Below are 21,517 nucleotides of genomic sequence, written 5' to 3'. Positions count from 1 at the left end.
TTATGTAATTCTATTTTGTTGTTAAATCTGAACTTGCTGTTTAGTTAAAGAAATATTGTTTATGTTTACCTTTTATTCTAATGTTACCTCCTAGGTTATATTTATCTCAAAACCATAGCATAATTATTTTTTGGGGGGAAAAATGAATATTGAAGTAATTATTGACACCTTAACCCTATAAGGTTTCACATGCATCCTCATGTCTTTTATATGCCTTCCACGCAGCTCTGTGCCTCAAGATGGATTGATTTACTAAACATTCAACTAAAAACCGAACAGCAAAACTGTATTGTAGATTAAAACAGTCATACAGTGACTATAGCTGAGCTGGACATTTCGCTCTTCACAAATCAGTACTTTTAAAAAAATAAAATGTATCAATTGGGTTTTGAATCTTCTGATTAATTAATATTATTTTATGCAAAGTATAGGTCACATAAAGCTTTTTTTTCCCACATGTATAATTCACCATAATCATTGTATTTATTTATTTAAACTATACTAAATCTGCTTCCGGGTTGCGTTCCACCGAGGTACGGTGTCCGGTTGGGCTCAGTGGAGTGCTCTTCCTGCGCATGCGCAGTGTTCCGGTCGGTCTCCATGGTGGTGTCGGCGAAAGCCAAGACGAGGTTGAGTAGACTCGTTTTGAATTTTCTCTCTTTGGGCTGCTGGTGAACTCCCCTCCTTCCCAGTGCCCTGTGGGGCCGGGGAGAGAGAGGGACGTGTGCGCGCTGTGGGGTCCCGTGTAGTATTAGTCCCTCTAGTCCTGGGGTTTCAGCCAGCTTCCTGATCAGCCTTATTGTTTAGGATTCTTCAAATATGGCGGGTTCCTCCTAGTATAGTCTGAATATAGCTCTGTGTGTCACTAAGCAGGGTTAGACAGGAGGGGTGCCACTGCAGGAGCCTCCATGGTTCTCTAATCATGTACAGAGGTTTTTTGGGGGGGTTTGTTTTTGTTTAAGTGTGAATTGCCAGGGAATTCAATGTGAATTTCAGATTGTAGGTCAAAATAGCTAAATTGAAAACATTCTCCAAGTCAGTGGTGTTTTTATTATTATTATTGGAATTTATATAGCGCCAACTTATTTCGCATGATTTACAATAGTTTGGCTATTTAGGCCTTTCATTTAAAAAAATAAAGTCTGATAGTACAGCTTTGGGCTCTACGTAGAATGGTAGAATTTCTGAATTGGAGAATTTCTTCAAACCATCTATATTGCCCTTTATGTTGTGGTTGATGTTTCGGTTTGCAAGATTTTTTTTTTTTTTTTTGTAAATATTTAAAGTAAATAGGGTTTATTCAGTAGTTGTAGTGAACTGAAAACCAAGTTTTAAAAATCTAGTCAGAAAATGCTGGTTTGGTATAAATTCTCCCAACTCTGCTACAGTGACAGTTTGCTATAGAAGTCTGTATTTTGTGCTTTCAATTCACTTCAGTTTGGTGTTTAGGGAATACATTCCAGTATCTCTTCTGAGCAGTTGGTCCAGTGTTAACAATGTATCAGAAAGATGTAACTTTCTAAAGGATCTATTTATACATCAGTATCCACGTACTTTTAAAATTCTCCAACACGTGATCAAATGCTTCCTGAAGTTGTTTAACTAGCAGATAAAAAGTATGTACACTGTGCTCGCTCGCTTAGACGCATTATGAAATAAAGGAAAAATTCCTTGCTGTGCCAGTTTAATTTGAGTAGTGCAGACATGGCATAAATCCACAAGAGTATAATGCAAAGAAAGCAATATTTCAACGCCTTAAAATATCTTTGCATGTAAAAGAAAGGAAGGGGGACACCCTAAGATCCCAGAGCAGTGGTTTCCAAACTAGTCCTCAAAGCACGCCTACTAGTCCAGGATTTAGGAATTACCCAGTTGTGTCAAGGTGTTTAAAAATATTATTTTATAAAAACACCTTAGACACAGCTGGGTAATTCTTAAATCCTGTACTGGTATGTGTACCTTGAGGACCGGTTTGGAAACCATTGTCCTAGAGCAGGGATAGGCAACCTTCGACACTCCAGATGTTGTGGACTACACCCCCCATAATGCTTACACCCATAATGCTGACAAAGCATTATGGGAGGTGTAGTCCAAAACATCTGGAGTGCCGAAGGTTGCCTATGTCTGTCCTAGAGTTATCCTGAACACGTTTAGTAAGATACTTTATCAATGGCAGAGCAAGCAATGCTTCCTTTATCTCGTAATGCATCTTATAATACCCGGAGCATTAGCAGGGTTATACTCTATGCACCAAAACAACTTTAGCTTAATGAAGCTGTTCTGGTGTGTAGAATATCTACTTATAACCTACTCTGTTAGTTGAACTTTAATCACTTATAGGAGGCTGTAGCAGGTTATCAACAAAATGGAAGATTAGGAATTCTAAATTAAACACACTGCAGTAATTAAACCTTAAAAATGTTTCAGGAACTGTTTAGGGAGGCTATGTGAGTCACATCTAGGGGTGGTGTGGCTAGAACTGTATAACCAAAGCGACTTAACTCCTAAATAGCATATAATTGAGCAGTAGTAGCATGATCTACACACCAAAACCACTCCATTAAGCTAAAATTGTTTTGGTGTTTAGATTGTCCCTTTATGGGATGAGTTGTTAGAATTTGCACATTTAGTTCAAAATTGCTTATTTGGTTTTATTTGGTAAGTTAGGTGGAAAAGTATAACATTTTAATTAAGTTGGTCAGTTTGTGTTTTGGCTTTAATTATTCATCTGTACATGAATAGACCACCCTATATCATTTATTGAATGCTGAAATTAAGTTACTACTGTAAAATGAGTTTGTAGTCAAGCTGATTTTTGAAATCAGATTTTAAATTATGTATTGAAAATGCTAATATGCTAAGTAGACCTACAACAGGAAATTTTAGAGTCTATGACAATGTAAGTATCCCCTTAGTAAGTTCGTAAAACTCGAGACAACCTTTACCAGTAGGTAAAGCAAATTCAAGTTTCACTATAGATTTTACTTTTTAGTTCACTGTCAGCATTAAATATATCTTAAAGGGACAAATATACTTCAATATAATATGTTTCTTAAAAACTCTACCCTGTGACATATTCAAATATGTATGAATTTTTGGCATTTGCATATTGAGAAAATATCAATTCTTTCCAAGTTTGGATGGAAGTTATTGGCAGAGTGTGTCTTTGATATATTCTGGGTAACTTTGAAGGAACGAGCAGCAGCCCCACTGCTACAACACCAAAAGGGAGACCTGAGTGGTAGAGATCAAAGGGAAGCTGAGCCCCCTCCGGGCACAGCATTTATACAATATATGTTTCTATCTCAATTGGCCCGCCTAGTCAGAGGGCCACAGGTGGAGGATTGGGCATCCCCAGACTGGGGCCCTCTGCTGTTCCCCGATGGGGAAGGACTTGGACTCACAGAGAACCCAAGTCTGTGATGTGAAGATGCAGGTCCTTGTGCAGGCCTGGGGCAGGAGGGCCTCACCCTGTTCCCGCACTACTGATACTCATGGTGGACTCCATGCATACATCCAGCTCTTCCCAATTCTAGGAATTGGCTGACCATACAATCACCTTTCTCAGTAGCATTATTGCTTACATATAACGTTTCTCTTTTCTTTTCTCTTAATTTGTTAGGTGTGGTATAGTAACATAACAGAACATTCAGTCCCAGTGACGTTTATCATATGACCGTCTCGCATGTTTTATAGCATTCTTTTTCAATCAGCAATCTCCATATCTAGATGGCTAGCTTTTTGTAAGCATTGTTTCACTTTACTTGTTAGGCATGTGTACCTAGCTGGAGTTCTACATATTTTAAAACATTGTGCAAATATTCTCAAATGTCACACCATTGTTTCGCTGCGTATCCTGATGTATAAAAATGAAGTGATTTGCAGAAAATGCAAAACAACCCTTGTGGCTATCAAACGGGGAAAATAATATAAAATATAAATACCCCAATTCAGGAGGTGCAAAGACTCCTCAATGTCTTCGATATCATAAATATAAAACACTAAAAAGCACAACCTAAAAAGTACAAAAGGGAGACCAATAGTGCAGATTGAAAATTAAAAACACATAATAAAAAACTAAAATACACTCACAAACAAACGTGAAAAATAGGCAGGGTATAATCAGTCTTCTTCAGATGCTTCTTCCCTCCACACTGAGAAGGGAAGAAGCATCTGAAGAAGACTGATTATACCCTGCCTATTTTTCACGTTTGTTTGTGAGTGTATTTTAGTTTTTTATTATGTGTTTTTAATTTTCAATCTGCACTATTGGTCTCCCTTTTGTATCCTGATGTACCGTATATCTTATTACTATTGCTGCATCGCAAACCTACCTGCATTTTCTATGCACAACAAGAATGAAAAAATGATATATATTGTTTCCTGTAAGAGGTAAGAAGCTTGAAACCATCAGTTGCTAACCTCTCAGGTTTACTTGGGGTGTACTGGGTCATTAGGGGAGGTTCAATCTTCGTTCAAGATCCCACCACTTTCACCAGTGTGACATCTGGTCAATTCACCAGGACCCACAATCATCCATCACTGATGTTCTGGTCTGCTGCTTTCCATGTTCCATAGTACACCATGCGAAGGAAACAAGATGACAAGGAAAGATTGTGTGTCCTCACAGAAACAGATCTACAAGTCATTCAGGCATTCACCCTACCCCTAATAGATGGGCCTAACAGGACATCAAATGCCCTATTGAAGTAGGGCAAATGTATATTAAAGGAATACTATTGTGCTAGAAATACAAAGTTGTATTTCTAACACTATATAGTTCCCTTGCGCCTCCCATACTGTAAGGGTTAAAAAAAAAACTTTATTGTACTTACCCGATTCCAGCGCCAATCTCCTTCAGCGCTGGGTTGGCGCTCCACATTCTCCGACGTCACCCAATGGGGGTGGGGGGCTTATGCACATGTGCATCAAGCACATTAGGCCCTCCTTACAGTAATGCATTGCTGCAATGCTTTCCTATGGGAATTTTACCAATGCTAGATGTGCTCTTGCAGAGCATGTGGACGTCTAGCATCTATAAGTTAACCAAAAATCATCTAACCACCAGGAAGTGCCTCTAGTGGCTGTCTGACAGCCACTAGAGGCTCTCTTCACCCTGCAATGTAATTATTATAGTTTATCAGAACATACTCGTTTTCCTGGCACTATAGTGCCCTGAGGGTGCCCCCACCCTCAGGGACCCCCTCCCGCCGGGCTCTGGGGAGAGGAAAGGGGTTAAAACTTACCTTTCTCCAGCACTGGGCGGGGAGCTCTCCTCCGATCCTCCTCCTCTCCTCCCATTTGGCTGAATGCGCACGCGCGGAAAGAGCTGCGCGCGCATACAGCCGGTCTCATAGGAAAGCATTATGGTTATTAATGCTTTCCTATGGACGCTTGCGTGCTCTCACTGTGATTTTCACAGTGAGAATCACGCAAGCACCTCTAGCGGCTGTCAGTGAGACAGCCACTAGAGGATTTGAGGGCTGGATTAACCCATTTATAAACATAGCAGTTTCTCTGAAACTGCTATGTTTATAAAAAAAAATAGGTTAACCCTAGCTGGACCTGGCACCCAGACCACTTCATTAAGCTGAAGTGGTCTGGGTGCCTATAGTGGTCCTTTAAGGGGATTGGACATTGAAATAAAGTGGTCTGGGTGGCTATAGTGTCCTTTTAATGAGCAGCACACACAATTAATTTACACAAAGCATGCGCATGTATGTGAGAGATAACAGAGATAATCAGCAAATGCATGTATATGGGAGATAAAACAGTACCAATTCATGTACATTCCACAGATATAGGTAAAATGGAGCAAGAAGAATGACCTAATATGAACAAGAGTATTATTTATAACCCCGAGTCTGGTTCTATCATGGACAAACTACAAGAAAAAGCTCTTTACTGTCCTTTTTGTTTCCTGTGCATTACATTTATATATTACAATTCACCTTTATTTACACTGGGATATTCAATAAACTGTGAATTGAAGGGAATTCCTAAGAAAATTTAAATTGTTTTCCAAGCTGTCCCTTTTGCCTTAAAATGTGCAATTCTCTGTTTAATTCGGACAAATCACAGTTTAAGGAATAACTGTGGAAGTGTTACACCCTCTGTGTGTTGGCTTACTGCACATGCTTGGTCTGACATGACAGACACCATACATACACAGCCAGTCTGAGCAGTTAGAAAAATAGCATACATTTACTTGAGTTTACCCAGCTATACGTGGGGAGCAGAGAGTACAGGTACCTGGGATTCTTATTATTAGAACTAACACCTACAGCATCCATGGTCCCTCTGCTATGTAACTTGTGAAAACAAGAACACTTTATAAAACATAAGTGACATATTATAACCTACACCGACTTTCTACGGGACATTCCCCACTGCTAGCAAATGGGAATCATAGAAATACTCCAAGTAGCCTAACCACTTCAATGTACTGTAATGGATATGGTGCCAGGAGTGCCCTGGCATCCCCTGCCCCACATTGTAAGCAGTCAAACCGTTGTAGGACCTGCAGCCCACTGGTGGTCGCTCCCCTCCCTCACTACTGATCATGGAGAGCTGGAAGCAACTAAGGAAAAACTTCCATTAGCTTTCTTGATCTGAGGGCTAGCAGAGAGTGTCCGGCTAATCCGGCAAACCCCAGGTAAGAAGCCAAATCATTTGACTACTTAGAATGGGCTGCAAGGACACTCTTGGCACCATAACCATGGTGCTTGGAATGTTTCTTTAATGACAGATTATTGCATACAATCCCAGTACAGTGAAGAAGCCTGAGAGTGTCTAATTTTCCTTGCCATATATTTTATTTAATTTCTTATGTTTTTGCTTCTTTTACTCCAGTGCAGCAATCTGAAGGGTTTATTCACTAAACGGTAACTAATAAATTGAAAACTTAATTGCAGATTTCGAAAACTTCGCCAACTAAGCTATGGATGCAGCATGGCTATTTTTTGCCTAAATTTTGCAATTCCATTTTATAGTTCACTACAATTTTGTGTTTGGTGAATACAGCTCCAAAAGTCCACATATTCTCCACAGCACAGAGAGAATGTGAAGTTTTCTCTCCGTGAAAAAAAACTATCTGGGATTTATTTACTGCACAACGATATCTCATGAAATGCCAATGAAATTTAAGCTTTAGGTTAAATTGAGAAAAATCTATGTTTATTTTTTTTTTCCCAGCTGAACAATGCTTGACTAATTTTTGCAATTTGTTTCTAATTAAGTTGGTCAGTTCGCAATTTTTGCAATATCATTCTAAATTCCCTGTCTAGTGAATAAAACCTCTATTAATATACAACAGCTCTCCCCCCTGAGTGAATGCACATTTTAGAGCTGAATCGTCAGTTTTCTGGAAGTATCAAACAAACGTCCATGGAGGGAGGCACACTCAGACAGCTGCTCAGAAATTCCATATGCGTGCATACTTGCGCGGGCAGTTGTGCCATAGAGCCTTGGGAGTTACATTAAAGGAACACTATAGGGTCAGGAACACAAATATGTATACCTGACCCTATAGTGTTAAAACCACCATGTAGGTGGCTAGCCCTCCCCCCTCCTAAAATGTACTGAAACTGGCACTGCCCCCAGTGTGCCTTTTTGTTGACATCAGAATTTATGATTTTGCCATTCTAGTGCTTTCCCATTTGACCAAAGTCTGATGTAAACAAGGGAAGAAGGACACTGGAATATGTATATTTTATTTTTTTCCTCATAGGGAAAGCATTGGATTGACTTATATCGGCAAGGAAGTGGGATACGGGCGGAGCCAAACTCTGGATTGGCCAATCAGCACCTCTTCATAGAGATGCGTTGAATAAATGCATCTCTATGATAGAAATTCAGCACCTTAATGCAGAGCGTGGAGATAGTGAATGGCAGTGCTGCACACTAGTAGCCATCTGAGAAGTGGCCACTGGAGGTGTCCTTAGGACGGGTATAGGAAACCTTCGGCACTCCAGATGTTGTGGACTACATCCCCCATAATGCTCTTACACCCATAATGCTGGCAAAGCATCATGGGAGGTGTAGTCCAATACATCTGGAGTGCTGAAGGTTGCCTATGCCTCCCCCAGGGGGTAATGTACATGAAAATGTCTGCAGGGAATGATTATACATTAAGCTGTAGTAGTTCTGGTGACTATAGTGTCCCTTTAATTTGGATGACATGCTCTAGCTGTCCCAGGACAGCCACACATACAAAATACATAGCTCAAATGTGACCTTTCAAATTTTACAGCATTAAAGGATCACTATAGGCACCCAGACCACTTTAGCTTAATTAAGTGGTCTGGGTGCCAGGTCCATCTAGGGTTAAGCCTGCCTGCTGTAAACATAGCAGTTTCATAGAAACTGCTATGTTTACATATGGGTTAATGCAGCCTCTAGTGGCTGTTTCATTGACAGCCGCTAGAGGCGCTTCCGCGCTTCTCACTGTGATTTTTCACAGTGAGAAGACGCCAGCGTTTATAGGAAAGCATTTAGAAATGCTTTCCTATGGACTGACTGAATGCGCGCGCGGCTCTTGCTGCGCATGCGCATTCAGCCGATGACGTCGGGAGGAGGAGGAGAGTGAGCATTTAGCTCCTTCCTCCCCCTATAGCCCGGCGGGAGGAGGGCCATGAGGGTGGGGGGAGACCTATTAACACTATAGTGCCAGGAAAACAAGTTTGTTTTCCTGGCACTATAGTGGTCTTTTAATGGAGACAGATGATTTTATTTTGACCTATGTGATATAACATTGGAGATCCTTTGTTCTCTCCTTTTGCAGTACAAATGGAGATGGACAGCACTGAAGTGGTGACAGATGCCCTGCCGTGCTCAACAGATTTACTTATAACCTGCAACAACACAGAGGTTCACTCAGCTACACAAAATCTGGATCTTCAGGTCAGTAAAAGACATGCCTTTCCAGAACTCTACTCAAGTAAAAAAAAAAAAATGCTGCTGATCTCTAATGTAATAATATGTGTTAGTGATTGTACTATTATATTTGTAGTGTGTGGTTATGTAGTGTAATTGGGAATATGTGTAACAATTTTTTTTTGTGTGTGTGTGCATGTGTCACTGGGTAAGTGTGTAGTGGCTGTAAATGTACTGGGTGTCTGTGAGCCTACCTGAATGAATGCATAATATGTGATGGTATCCATTTACATATATAGTTTTGCTCACTTTTTTTTTCATTTAAATGTAGCCATTTTTAGCCACGAATGAGCCCAGACACAGTGCAAGCTCTCTCAAAGAAAGGTATAGAGACCATAAGTTAGAACTTCAGAAAATTTTACAGCTGCTCTGAAATCTAATTTTCTGTATTTTAAGCTGTGATTACAAATAAAAGATATTAAAAACATAAAAAAAATCATTCAATATTTTTTAGTGTTCTATTTGGGAAAAATTTAATATTTACCCAGTTGACGAAGTAAAGGATGTCTCCCAAATAATGAAATATTTTAATATACCACGCAGTTAATTATTAGATATACCGTATGTATATGTTGGAAGGCCAGTTGGCCTGAATTTGTGGGAAAAGTTATGACCCTATATAAATCCTACCCCCCTACTTACCTTTGCCGTTCCAGCTGTTTTGACCCCACCCACCTACACCCTCCTTTACACATTTCTCTTTGTGGGCCCTCTTTTTTACAGGCCAACTCGTACGTTTTTTTCGGCACACCTCAACCAACTTTGCTTCTCCTCTACATTCCATTAACATATAATAGAGATTCCGAGCAGAAATATATATATCTTTGAGAGAGCTTGCACTGTGGCTGGGCTCATTCATGGCTAAAAATGGCTACTTTTAAATGAAAACAAAAGTGAGCAAAACTATATATGTAAATCGATACCATCACATATTATGCATTCATAGGTAGGCTCACAGACACCCAGTACATTTACAGCCACTACACACGTACCCAGTGACACATGCACACACAAAAAAAAAAAAATTGTTACACATATTCCCAATTACACTACATAACCACACACTACAAATATATATATATATATATATATATATATATATATATATATATATATATAAAATTAGATTTCTACATAATAGTCATTGATGCTTGTAATTAGGTCAGGTAGACCTGCACCTTTTATGACAATTACATGTTTTAATTTTTTTGCCATATAAAATGGATTTTATAGTGCCATAACAAAAACTTAATTTGTTACATTTCTTGATAATGACGAGTGATAATGTGTATGTTCTCGTAATTACCAGGTTTCACTATGTCCTGACACCACAAACCAACAGCTATCGGCCTTGACCGAGCAGTACCATTTCATCGATCAACATGGAAATTCTATTCATTATGAGATTCAGGCACTCCCTGGAAATAGTCAACAAATGGTAACCTTTTCTTACCTATGTCCGTTGCAAGAGCTATTTATTGTTAAATGAACAATCGTGTATTATAGAATATATATATATATATAAATATACTATGCAATACAATTATATTCCTCACAGAGTAAAACGATAACTGAACTTTTGTCGTCTTTGGATAAAGACAGCAATGGAAAAATATTATACTCTATTTTCTAAATTACTGGTTTTTTTTTTCTCAATTAAAATGATATTTTACTGCAAAGGTCGGTTTTCATAGGTGAATTCAGAACAACCATATGTTTGCGTTGCCTTGCTAAGGTAAAAAATGTTTTTGGCGTTTCTGTTTACAATGTATACTTACTGAGTTTATGATCTGTTTCCAGAATATGTTAACGTTTGTTTTTTTGCCCCACTGGTTAATTGTTTAACTGATGCCAATAACATAGCTTGTTTAGATTGTAATAGTGTATAATGCTGGCATTATTCATGTCATTTTTTCCTGTACATTATAATGTGCCTCCTTTCTTGTTGACGGTCACAGATGATCTTGACCAGCGAATCAGAAAATGGACAAGTGTTTCATGTTATTCCTTCCAGCCAATCAGGAACAGCTCAGCTAATTATTCCTCATGGGCAAATCCAAGACTCACCGAGTGAGTTATATATATATATATATACTTGTTATAATTTGTATGCTATTCTTAAGCCCATCCCCTTTTTGAAAAAAGAAAGAAAATATATATATTTATACTTACTCACTAACCAAGCATCAAAAGAGTATAAACTGCAATTAAATGTGACTTTAACATGACCAAAATCTGATGTAAACAAGGGTTGAAGGAAAGTGGAAGTAATAAGTATATTTTATCTTTCTGTTAATGCTAGTAGTTATGTGTGGCCTCTCAAGCATTTTTTTTAATTGGTTGGGTAACGCATTCGTCATTGAAGATCAATCATTATAACATGAACACATCTCATACAGACTGAGTAAACAACATCTATACATCGACCAATAGTAACGTATAACTGCCATTGTTGAAAAACTGTAGCTTCAACATATTTTCATTGCTTTCAATTTTAAGACATGAATGATTCTCTGTTTATTATTTCTTCACAACTAGTTAAAGGACCACTATAGTGCCAGGAAACAAACTCGTTTTCCTGGCACTATGTAGTCCTTAGGTCCCCCCCACCCTCGTGGCCTCCCTCCCGCTGGGCTGAAGGGGTTAAAACCCCATCAGCCACTTACCTTTCTCAAGCGCCATGCTCCCTCGGTGCTGGGGAACTCTCCTCCTCCTGCCAACGTAAGCGCATGGGCGCGCATTCAAACCGCCCATAGGAAAGCATTACTCAATGCTTTCCTATGGACGTCCAGCGTCGAATCGTGAAAGTGATCTCTAGTGGCTGTCAGTGAGACAACCACTAGAGGCTGGATTAACCCTCAGTGTAAATATAGCAGTTTCTCTGAAACTGCTATGTTTTCAGCTGCAGGGTTAACCCCTTAAGGACACAACTTCTGGAATAAAAGGGAATCATGACATAATATTTCCGTCATGTGTCCTTAAGGGGTTAAAACTAGAGGGACCTGGCACCCAGACCACTTCATTGAGCTGAAGTGGTCTGGGTGCCTACAGTGGTCCTTTAACACTGCATATTATGGTCAAATGATCCATAGGTGGCTTGGATGATGGGTAGAAAGTAAATCGTTGGCTTGAACTGTTAGTAGATAATTCACAGGTGATTGGGCTGTACGTGGATAATGTATAACTGACTTGGGCTCTAGGTAGATAGTGCACAACTTTTTGGGCTGAAGATGGATAGTGGATAGTCGATAATTTTTTAATACAAAGTCTAATTGATGCGCCTTTCTCAATGTTTTTCTCACGCTGTTTTTTAAATGACGTGAAGACCCTACAGAACAGAGTAGTGACAACCTGCAGCCTGCAGCGGACACTGCTGTGCCAGTCAATGCCGGTAACCTTATCATTCACACCAACTCCTCACTGGCTTTGTCAAGGTCACCATCCAACAGGTAAATAGATGTCTACTGCCATGTGGCCAATGTTGATAAAGTAAAAAAACTATTTTGCAAGAATACAATAAGCGAATGAAATTAGATTCTTGCGCACCTGCTGTATGAACAGAAACCACACATATTGTAGTCACGGAGAGATGTGTTAGAATCTTAAATCTTCATTCGCCTATTAGTATTTTCATCATTTGCAACTTATCTACATTTTCTCAGATCAGGAGTGTTCATAAATAGTAATATTAAGTGCTGGCATTCTCACATCTATGAACTCTGCACACATTAAAGCACATGACCAAAGGCAGACAGAATGTTCCAATTAATGCATTCAGTTCCAGGAACATTTCTAAGTCCTGGCATAGAAAGTCAATACTTTCTGCCAGATATGATGTTACCTATTTTAAGAATATATTTTTTCTTCCCTTCCATTGTATGTTCCGAGGCTTATGCATAGAATGGCAATAGTGCTGTTTTGTCCCATATGTATTAAGCTACATTAGGTCTAAGTTTTAAGTAATTCGTATTACTGTTGCCTGTGTCGATGTAGCTATGGCCTTTTCTTACTAATTGCTGGGAAATTAGTGAATGAGATTCTGGATTTGTGGTCTATTAATGCGACTGTCAAAACTTGAGTGTTGTGCTTAAATAATACTCGTGCCAGTTGGTCGGCCTATTTGTTTTAGAATGTGGATATACGATGATGATCAAAGTATTGAAATGTATTATGATGAGTGTAAAAGCTTGTCCAGAGTCTTTGTCTTTACCTTCCCCCTTCTTTATTTATTTTTCCCAGAAATAATAATAGATATAGATACAAATCATGTAATAAAATACATGCTCATAACAGCACAGGCCCTATTGCCTTTTTAAGTAAGAAGTCATAAACCCATTCTCTGATAAGACTTCCAGATGTGTAAATCTTTGCACCAGATTTAATACAAGAACAGATGGTTGAAAAGACTACCAGGATTGTTTACATATTCATTAGCTTGTACCGGTAGCCATTCATTATTATTATTATTTTTGTATTTTTTTTCAGATCGCCCGTAGACCAGTTTCAAAAGCCACTGCAACCCTTGCCACCAAACATCCCTCTATGGGCTCGTCGGCTCCGTGGCTGTGAGGTAAAGTTCCTTTTAATTATTTATTTATTTATTTATTTTTTTTAATACATTTTAAAATGAACATAACACATTCATATCAAATGTATCATCTTCATTCCTATGATACGACCAGGCCCCTGATCAGACATTTCTGTGGTTTGCCCTTAGTTCATGGACTATTCAATGGGCCTCCAACACCTAAGGGCCCAGTGCAGCTGCACCAACGCTAGTTCCGCTGCTGCTTCTAGATTAAATCCTGATTTTGTCTGGAACTACCTTCCATGATTGCCATTTCTAGTCCTGCAAAAATGTCAGCTGTGAAGGGGTGTTTGTATCTTCCATCACAATTTGAAAAAAAAAAGTTTCCTAGCTACCTGCGGCCCTTCCCCTGTTTGCTAGAATTTCCACATTCAAATTATAAATGTCATCCATATTTTAATGCCATTCATTGGATGACCCACTCAGATAATGCATGATTTTAAAATCTGCATAAAATAGATCCTGCTAATGCAAAACATCTGGATTTACAATACTGAGAAGCAGGGACTGGACAGAAGTGCCGCAGGATTCCCCTTTTTTGTCAAACCACTTGAATTTAGTTTAACTAAGAACTGAAGTATGGCACCTGGAGCCTAATTACAATATATAGTGGCTATGGTGCATGGGCAGCTCTTTTAAATAATAATATGAATTTGGTTGCTATGTCATTGTAGTTTTTATTTGTGGCAAAGTGGTTGCTGAATGTTTCAGCAGCAGACATTACAATAATTTGAGACTTTAGCGTATTTGGCTGCACACTGTGTAAAGTTGCAGCCCTCTCTTTAAATATTTATGGAGTAATACGTACGGAAGACTTTGTAGTTCAAGACTGTTTACTCTTTCACATGAGAGAATAACATTTCAATGATTCCCTTTGCAGAGGATTGGAGACTCCTACCGTGGGTACTGTCTGAGTGAGGCTGAGCTGATGAGTGTATTAGGCCTGCACAAACAGCAAACTCAGAGCGTCTGGGGGACGCGGCAGTCACCAAGTCCAGCCAAGCCTTCTGCCCGTTTAATGTGGAAGTCACAGTATGTCCCATACGATGGAATCCCATTTGTCAATGCAGGTAATACCATATATTGTAAAGGATATTCTAGTGTTCTATTGCTTTTTCTTTCATTTGTTTATATTTTTACTAAATCAGTCAAAGTACAGTTTAAGACATCTTCTAAAACTGGCACAGAACTACGCGGACAATATTTGGGCAGCATTTTAGTGGGACAGTTCTACAATACGTTTGTTTTGAACCAGAGCCTGTGAAGGATACAATATGACAACTCTGTATTTACTGCTCTGTACTCACAGTATTATCGGTACGGCATTGCAATGGTTTTCTGTTTTACAAAGAAGAACATTCAAACACCATAACCACTACAGCATGTAGTGATTTTAAACTCACGCCTTACCATTTTCTCATTGTTCTAGAACTCTCAAAGGCCAAATTAGCCAAACGGAAAGCATAACTTAGAATTTTTGCAGTTCAGCTATTTGGACCTTAAATTTGAAATTCACTCTGAATTCTCACTTTATTGAATAACCCTGAATGTCTTCTAAATTGTGGAGGTGATTCTGAAATTGCAAATCAAGCCTTTCCTTGTATTTAAAATAGAATGTCTTTCAACATTTAGTAGTTTGCAACAAAAAATAGCACCTGTCTCTTCCCTGCCCAATACTTGTAGCTTACCGTCTGATGGTAGTTTTTGATTGAATGCTGGATGTATCACATGCTCTTCCATGCCTTTTAATATTGCTGTCTCTGAGAATTCAAAAATTGTGTACAGACCTCCATCGGACTTCAGAATCTATCATGTAGGGGTTGTTAGGGGTAGGGTTCCATACTACCTCTATGATGAGGCTGCCAGTTATAGTGTCCTTTTAGAATGTGGCCCATTCTTTCATAACTTGCGTTGCTGGGCAGGGTACATCTTTCCATCAGGCAGCTGTGTTACTTCAATGGCTATCTTTTAACAATGCACTGCCACTTTGCATGTTTGTGTCTAACGAAAATCTAATTTAATGTTCACTACTTAGTTGTGCTATTTGTGTTTTTTCTTTGTTAACTTGTTTGCAGTCATTTTGCATTGCATGTGGGGCTGTCGTGGCATGGCCTGACATACAATGCAAACTACTAGTATGCAAAATGTATACATTGCACCTTGTCTCATTGGAAGAATATACCTAAGGGCTCATTAATGCCAGTACCTGGAACTACTGCACCAGTTAGTGTGTTCTATACATTCCTCCACTCCGAACATCCATACATTAGACACTTTGAGAGTGTTTTCTGGAGTGAGGAACTATAGAAATGTCACCAACTCAAAGATGACCAATCCTTTTTATCCAGTCATTTTTCCATTTGCAAGTCAGTTTTTTTTTTCTATATTTCCACTTCCCCCTTCCCGTTACCTTTACGTAGTGCTCTGCATTACTGAAGAGATTTTCTGCATTTAAACCATTACTTTTATAGGTCTGTAAAATCAGTGGGTGCAGTTTTTGTTTTGAAGAGAAACAATTTAAAAGTAGTTTCATTGCATCTAGTCATAAATTTGCTTGACTTTTATGATGCAGTGCTGTTGACCCAGAAACAACTTTCTAAATGTCATCTGTTGCAGATGATATTTCCTCACACTGTTATAGACTTAAAGTAGTATTTAAGTCAAGCCATGTTTCCCAGATACGTATTTTCTGACACCATCGCTGTGTTGTCATAAATATTTTTTAAGACTTGGTGCACCAAACAGCAGGAACATATTAAATGTGCCTATAAACTAGCCACTAATATAGAATTTAACCCAATGATATGTCCGCTAAAAAGAGATTCTGTTTAAAATAATACCAAATTTGTATTAAAAAAAATCAGTATTAACTAATTCTTTATTTAGGAATGCATTTATGTATAGGGATCAGATTTTTAGGAACAAGTAAATGTGCCACTGTGTAGATTATACAGAGAAATTTGTTCCCTGGTCTTGCAAGTTGAGATGATGTCAATCATCTGAGCAATTCAAGTGTAGATCCACACCAAGTTTAGTTAACACCACTGTGCAGGGTAGACAACCAGACAGTATCATCACATTTGAAAATAGATACTCACCATAGGAAGGAGATGATGCGCATGGATGTCTCTAGACTTATAGTAGTAGACTTATAGCAGCATTCTGTCTGTCGGAATTGTGACCATCCATCCATTCTTCTTCTTTGTGTTTGTAGTGTGGTATAAGCATATTTTTGAGACATTTCTCTTGAATGTAAACACTTTTTTATAGATGGCAATACATTTTACTAGTTGCCAGCTAACATCACATGACTCGGATGTGCAGCTGCGTTTTAAGTTTGTAAATCTTTTTATTAAAGAATCATATTCCATTCAGAGAAAATTGTATCAATAGTAGTATGGAGAACAATGCATACAATAGTTTCAGAACATGTTGCACAGATATTTTTTTACTAAGAAATACACAAAGGGAAAGGGAGTTAGGTTGGTTTTCTAAGGAAGACTCTACTCATGTACCAAATAGTGGTTTTGAGTTTTTTCTTGATACATGTTTATGTTAAGGTATATAAAGAGAGGATATACAAGGCCTAGATCTAGAGAAAGATGTATGTCCTGGCTGGAGGATAAGTTTATAGCATTTGAAATGGACTTGAATAAGAGCAGTGATATCCAGATGAGGATGAGTGCGGTCTGTTGAGAGATACCTGATTTATAGAATTTGGGGGAAGGGAGATGTTAATGTAGCTACTCAATGTTGTCTACAGATTGCGTGACATGATGGGGTGGTGGGGAGAATAAGAGTTTCTAATGGATTTATACAGTCCAGTAATAGAGTATGCAAAACTGCAAATTTTAAGATGTGCAAGAGAGATATATTGCAGGTGGGAGATTTTGGTTTAAATGCCAGCAGCTTATTTATTTTAGGCTAGCAATTCAATATAGTTTTTGCAATTCTGTTTTTAATTCACTGCCATTCACGAATAAACGAGACACTCCATTCCTTTAAAGCACTTCAGCTTGTCTATGCTTCATTGTTGTGATTGTTGGTGAATCATGTCAATTGTCCAAGTGCACCATGTTACCAGTACTATCTGTGAAAAGCGGTTCATTGGACACAAGTCATCACAATGAAGACTCTACAGGAGACAGATCAGAAACTCTCTGGCCCTGGAATAAAGGCGTGTTTACCTGATTTTAGCCTTTTTAGTGCCGAACTAGGAAGGCCCAGTCATTCGAACAGTTTTTAAGGAATACTTAAATTAATTTGTTTGTTCTTAAATATATTTTTAAATAGTAATTTTCTTTAAAGCTAAAAAAACCAAAACACTGTGTTATAGTTTTCATAAAACAGAAAATGTATGCAGCAGTTAAAATTGAGCTTGAAATTGAATTGATAACCTTGCTGCATTCCCCACCAATGCGTTCCTCTTGTCCAGGTTGTAGATACCCATTTGTGTTTTTCTCTTGTACTTGTAGGAAGCCGAGCCATTGTGATGGAATGTCAATACGGGCCGAGAAGAAAAGGAATCCAGCCTAAAAAGACTGGAGAGAATGAGAGTACGTCTAGCCAGAAGTACAAAGCAACATGTCCAGCAAGGTACGTTTCCATTCCTCATATTACAACTCATGCTATTTAAAGCATTACACATATTTTAAATACAGAACATAAATCGTATGTGTTTTAAGTATTAAATATGAAGCAAAAATGCTCTCAAAATCACGCAACTTCAAAGCAGATAAACAATCTGCCTAGGGTCTCAACCAAATTTTTATCACACAATATTTTTCTCTTGGCATTTCTAAAATCGAGGACGTGCCAATGCCTCTTCCAAGAATGTCTGACTTATGTAACTGAATTAGCAGCTAAAATTATTGTTCCACAAGGGATTATCATATGGCATGGGCAGTATTAAAATATATTGTACTGTCTTAAGTGTTTACTAATACATATTGACCACACCAGGTTTTCCGGAGAGAATTTACTCTGACAGAATGCAATCAATTGCTTATATGTTTTGTTAACCTTTTGGCAGTTTATTTGGACATTTATGCCAATAGTAACTTTGACTTGGAAAATTCCAGTACATTCCATATCTCAGCATACACATAGCGTATTCTTCCTGATTAGCCAGTTATCTTCTTTTTATTTTGTTAGAAATGTAAAAGTGGTGGGGGTGGGGCCAGACAGTCAAGCTGGCCAGGCGTGTCTCCTATGAGCTCCTGCACAGCTGAGCTATAATCCTGTTTTTATTTCCCAAAATCAAGATATTTGCAGACCTGTGTGATGGTAGTTTGCTGCTGTACCGTGTGGTAGCATGTATAAACCTGCTCTATATCATTCTGTGGCGATCTACCACACTTTGCATATAAGGCCTTGCTAGCACAGATGGCGGCCTTGCGGATGAGGGAGTCGGCCGATTTCCTGAACTGGGGTCCACTTTGCATGACGATCCGTCTGTCTGTTGTTAAAATGTCTTTTACGAAGCATGTATTTATTACCCTGCACAGCAAAAATAAAGAATACAAAAAAAATGTTCAAATGGTGGAGCTCTTTTGATCAATGTAAAGTGTTTTTGTGTGACAATTTCACCAAATTATAAAATTATTCCCTGAGTTTTTTTTTTAATGATATCAATAAAGAAAATGTTTCATGCCAATTGATGGAGCTTCACGGAACACGTTGGACATATTCTAGTAGGCCACCTCGATGGTATTATTTTGTATAATGTACTGCATGCACATATTTTTTTATTCAAAACTTTAATTTCGATTACTTATATTACAAATTTAAACCAGGGAGATTCTTAAATTAAATGATAAATTGCTGACAATTATTAAGCAATCCTGTGCTTTCTTATCTCTCTTTCCAGAATATATATAAAAAAGGTGAAGAAATTTCCTAATTACAGAGTTCCCACTGATCCAAAAATTGACAAAAAGCTGATTAGGATGGAGCAGGAAAAGGCTTTTAACCTGTTAAAGAAGGACATGAAAGAAACCGAAGGAGTTTTAAGGTAAAGCAAGAAGGCATTTGCTTTTCCATTAGAGTTAAAATACACTAGGCATCATGGATTACATAGTTACATAGCTGAAAAGAGACCTGTGTCCATCAAGTTCAGCCTTCCTCACATTTGTTTTTTGCTGTTGATCCAAAAGAAGGCAAAAAAACCCAGTTTGAAGCACTTCCAATTTTGCAACAAACTAGGTAAAAAATCCTTCTTGACCCCAGAATGACAGTCAGAATAATCGTTGGATCTAGAAGCTATTGGCCTACATTGAAAAATTATATCCTTGAATATTCTGTTTTTGCAAGTATGCATCTAGTTGCTGTTTGAACATCTGTATGGATTCTGATAAAACCACTTCTTCAGGAAGAGAATTCCACATCTTGATTGTTCTTACAGTAAAAAATTTCCTTTGCCTTAGATGAAATCTTCTTTCTTCCAGTCTAAATTACCTCATGTTGTATGTAAAGTCCGGTTTGTGAATAGATTTCCACACAATGGTTTGTATTGGCCCCGGATATATTTGTATAATATTATCATATCCCCTCTTAGGCGACGTTTTTCTAAACTAAAGAGGTTTAAATTTGTTAACCTTTCTTCATAGCTGAAATGTTCCATTCATTTTATTAGTTTTGTACCCTGCCTCTGCACTTTTTCTAGATTCAGTTTCCTGTGATAAATGTATAACTTTTGGCTTAGTACTGTCCACGGTGTAAGCACAAACTGGACAATTTTTGGTAGATGCAGACAGGCTAGCTATGAACATTAGAAAACTAAAGTTAGGTGACAGATGTGTAATTAAAAGACCACTTTAAACTCCATAACCTCTACAGCTTATTGCAATGATTCTCATGCAAGAGTTATTGGGTGGCCTCTGTCCACTTTTTTTTAAATTTTTTTTTATTTCTGTGAAACCATTTTAGGCACCATCCCTGTGTGGATTTGTATGATTAAAATAAAAAGTATCATTATCTCTGTAGCAGCAGAGTGACCGATCTTTTGGTGCTAGTGGAGCCCCAGATTTTGCAAACTGAAAATATTTTGCCAGAACAGGGACAACAATAACTTTACCATTACCAGGGCATTACATTGTAGTTGTTATGGTGCTTAAAGTGTCCTTTTAAGATGTATGTGGTATGTTAAACGCACACTCTAAGCACTAACACCGTTTCAGTGTACAGATCATGTCGCTGCAATCTCACAGTTACAGTTAAATCATTTTTGTTTCTATTTGTACAGCCCTAGCCACACTTCCACTAGTTATGAACTATACAGCCTCCATGAAAACAAATAGCTTAATTTTCAATCAGATTTTACAGCACAGTGTGTTTACTCGTTTACTTTAAAGAGACATTATAGGCACCAAAACAACTTTAGCTTGGTGACGCAGTTTGTGTGTATAGATCATTTTCAATTAGATGTTAATTTTGTTTTAGAAGCTTATATCTCCTGCAATGTAGATTATACTTTAATCACCCATTGTAAGACTGTACAATAAAGGAAGTTTAAACATTAGAGCTCTCTTTACAGGAAGTGTTTGGAAAGGCTGTGCAAGTTACATACAGGTAGGTGTGACTACGGCTGTAGAAACAAAGTGATTTAACTCTTAATTGGCAGATAACTGAGCAGTGAGATTGCAGGGGCATCATCTTTCAACCAAAACTTTATTAAGCTAAAGTTGTTTTGGTACCAGTAGTGTCCCTTTAATCACTGGAGGCTGTTGCGGGGTATTAACAGAGCACACAATGAATTAAACACCCTGTGCAATAATAGAAGCTAAAACAAGTTAGTTTTTTATTTTTATTTTCTAAAAGTATATAGGGAGACTGTGAGTCTCAGCCAGGAGAGGTGTAACTATGGCTGCATAAACAAAGTGACAGATAATGGAGCAGTGAGCCTACAGAAGTGTGTGTGTATATATATATATATATATATATACACCAAAACTACTTCCTTAAGTGGAAGTTGTTTTGGTACATAGAGTGTCCCTT

The 21,517-nt window shown here is 38.1% G+C and overlaps 1 protein-coding gene across 3 annotated transcripts in view; it reads left to right on the top strand.

Annotated features, from left to right (window-relative positions):
• The first annotated feature begins 571 nt into the window (after positions 1 to 571).
• Positions 572 to 21,517, top strand: part of CARF (calcium responsive transcription factor) — a 34,845-nt gene continuing 13,899 nt past the window's right edge. For all 3 annotated transcript variants that reach the window (XM_063429843.1, XM_063429842.1, XM_063429841.1), the window contains exons 1-9: positions 572 to 629; positions 8,783 to 8,901; positions 10,244 to 10,372; positions 10,893 to 11,004; positions 12,260 to 12,383; positions 13,420 to 13,504; positions 14,403 to 14,592; positions 17,998 to 18,118; positions 19,392 to 19,535. In XM_063429843.1, the coding sequence (XP_063285913.1) occupies positions 8,788 to 8,901; positions 10,244 to 10,372; positions 10,893 to 11,004; positions 12,260 to 12,383; positions 13,420 to 13,504; positions 14,403 to 14,592; positions 17,998 to 18,118; positions 19,392 to 19,535 (1,019 nt within the window). In that variant the 5' untranslated portion in view covers positions 572 to 629; positions 8,783 to 8,787. The remainder of the gene's footprint in view (positions 630 to 8,782; positions 8,902 to 10,243; positions 10,373 to 10,892; positions 11,005 to 12,259; positions 12,384 to 13,419; positions 13,505 to 14,402; positions 14,593 to 17,997; positions 18,119 to 19,391; positions 19,536 to 21,517) is intronic.

Source organism: Pelobates fuscus, chromosome 8 (genome assembly GCF_036172605.1).
Source record: "Pelobates fuscus isolate aPelFus1 chromosome 8, aPelFus1.pri, whole genome shotgun sequence".
In the NCBI taxonomy this organism is placed as follows: Eukaryota; Metazoa; Chordata; class Amphibia; order Anura; family Pelobatidae; genus Pelobates; species Pelobates fuscus.
The sequence above is the reverse complement of the archived record's forward strand: the minus strand, read 5'-3'. Positions and strand labels throughout refer to the sequence as shown.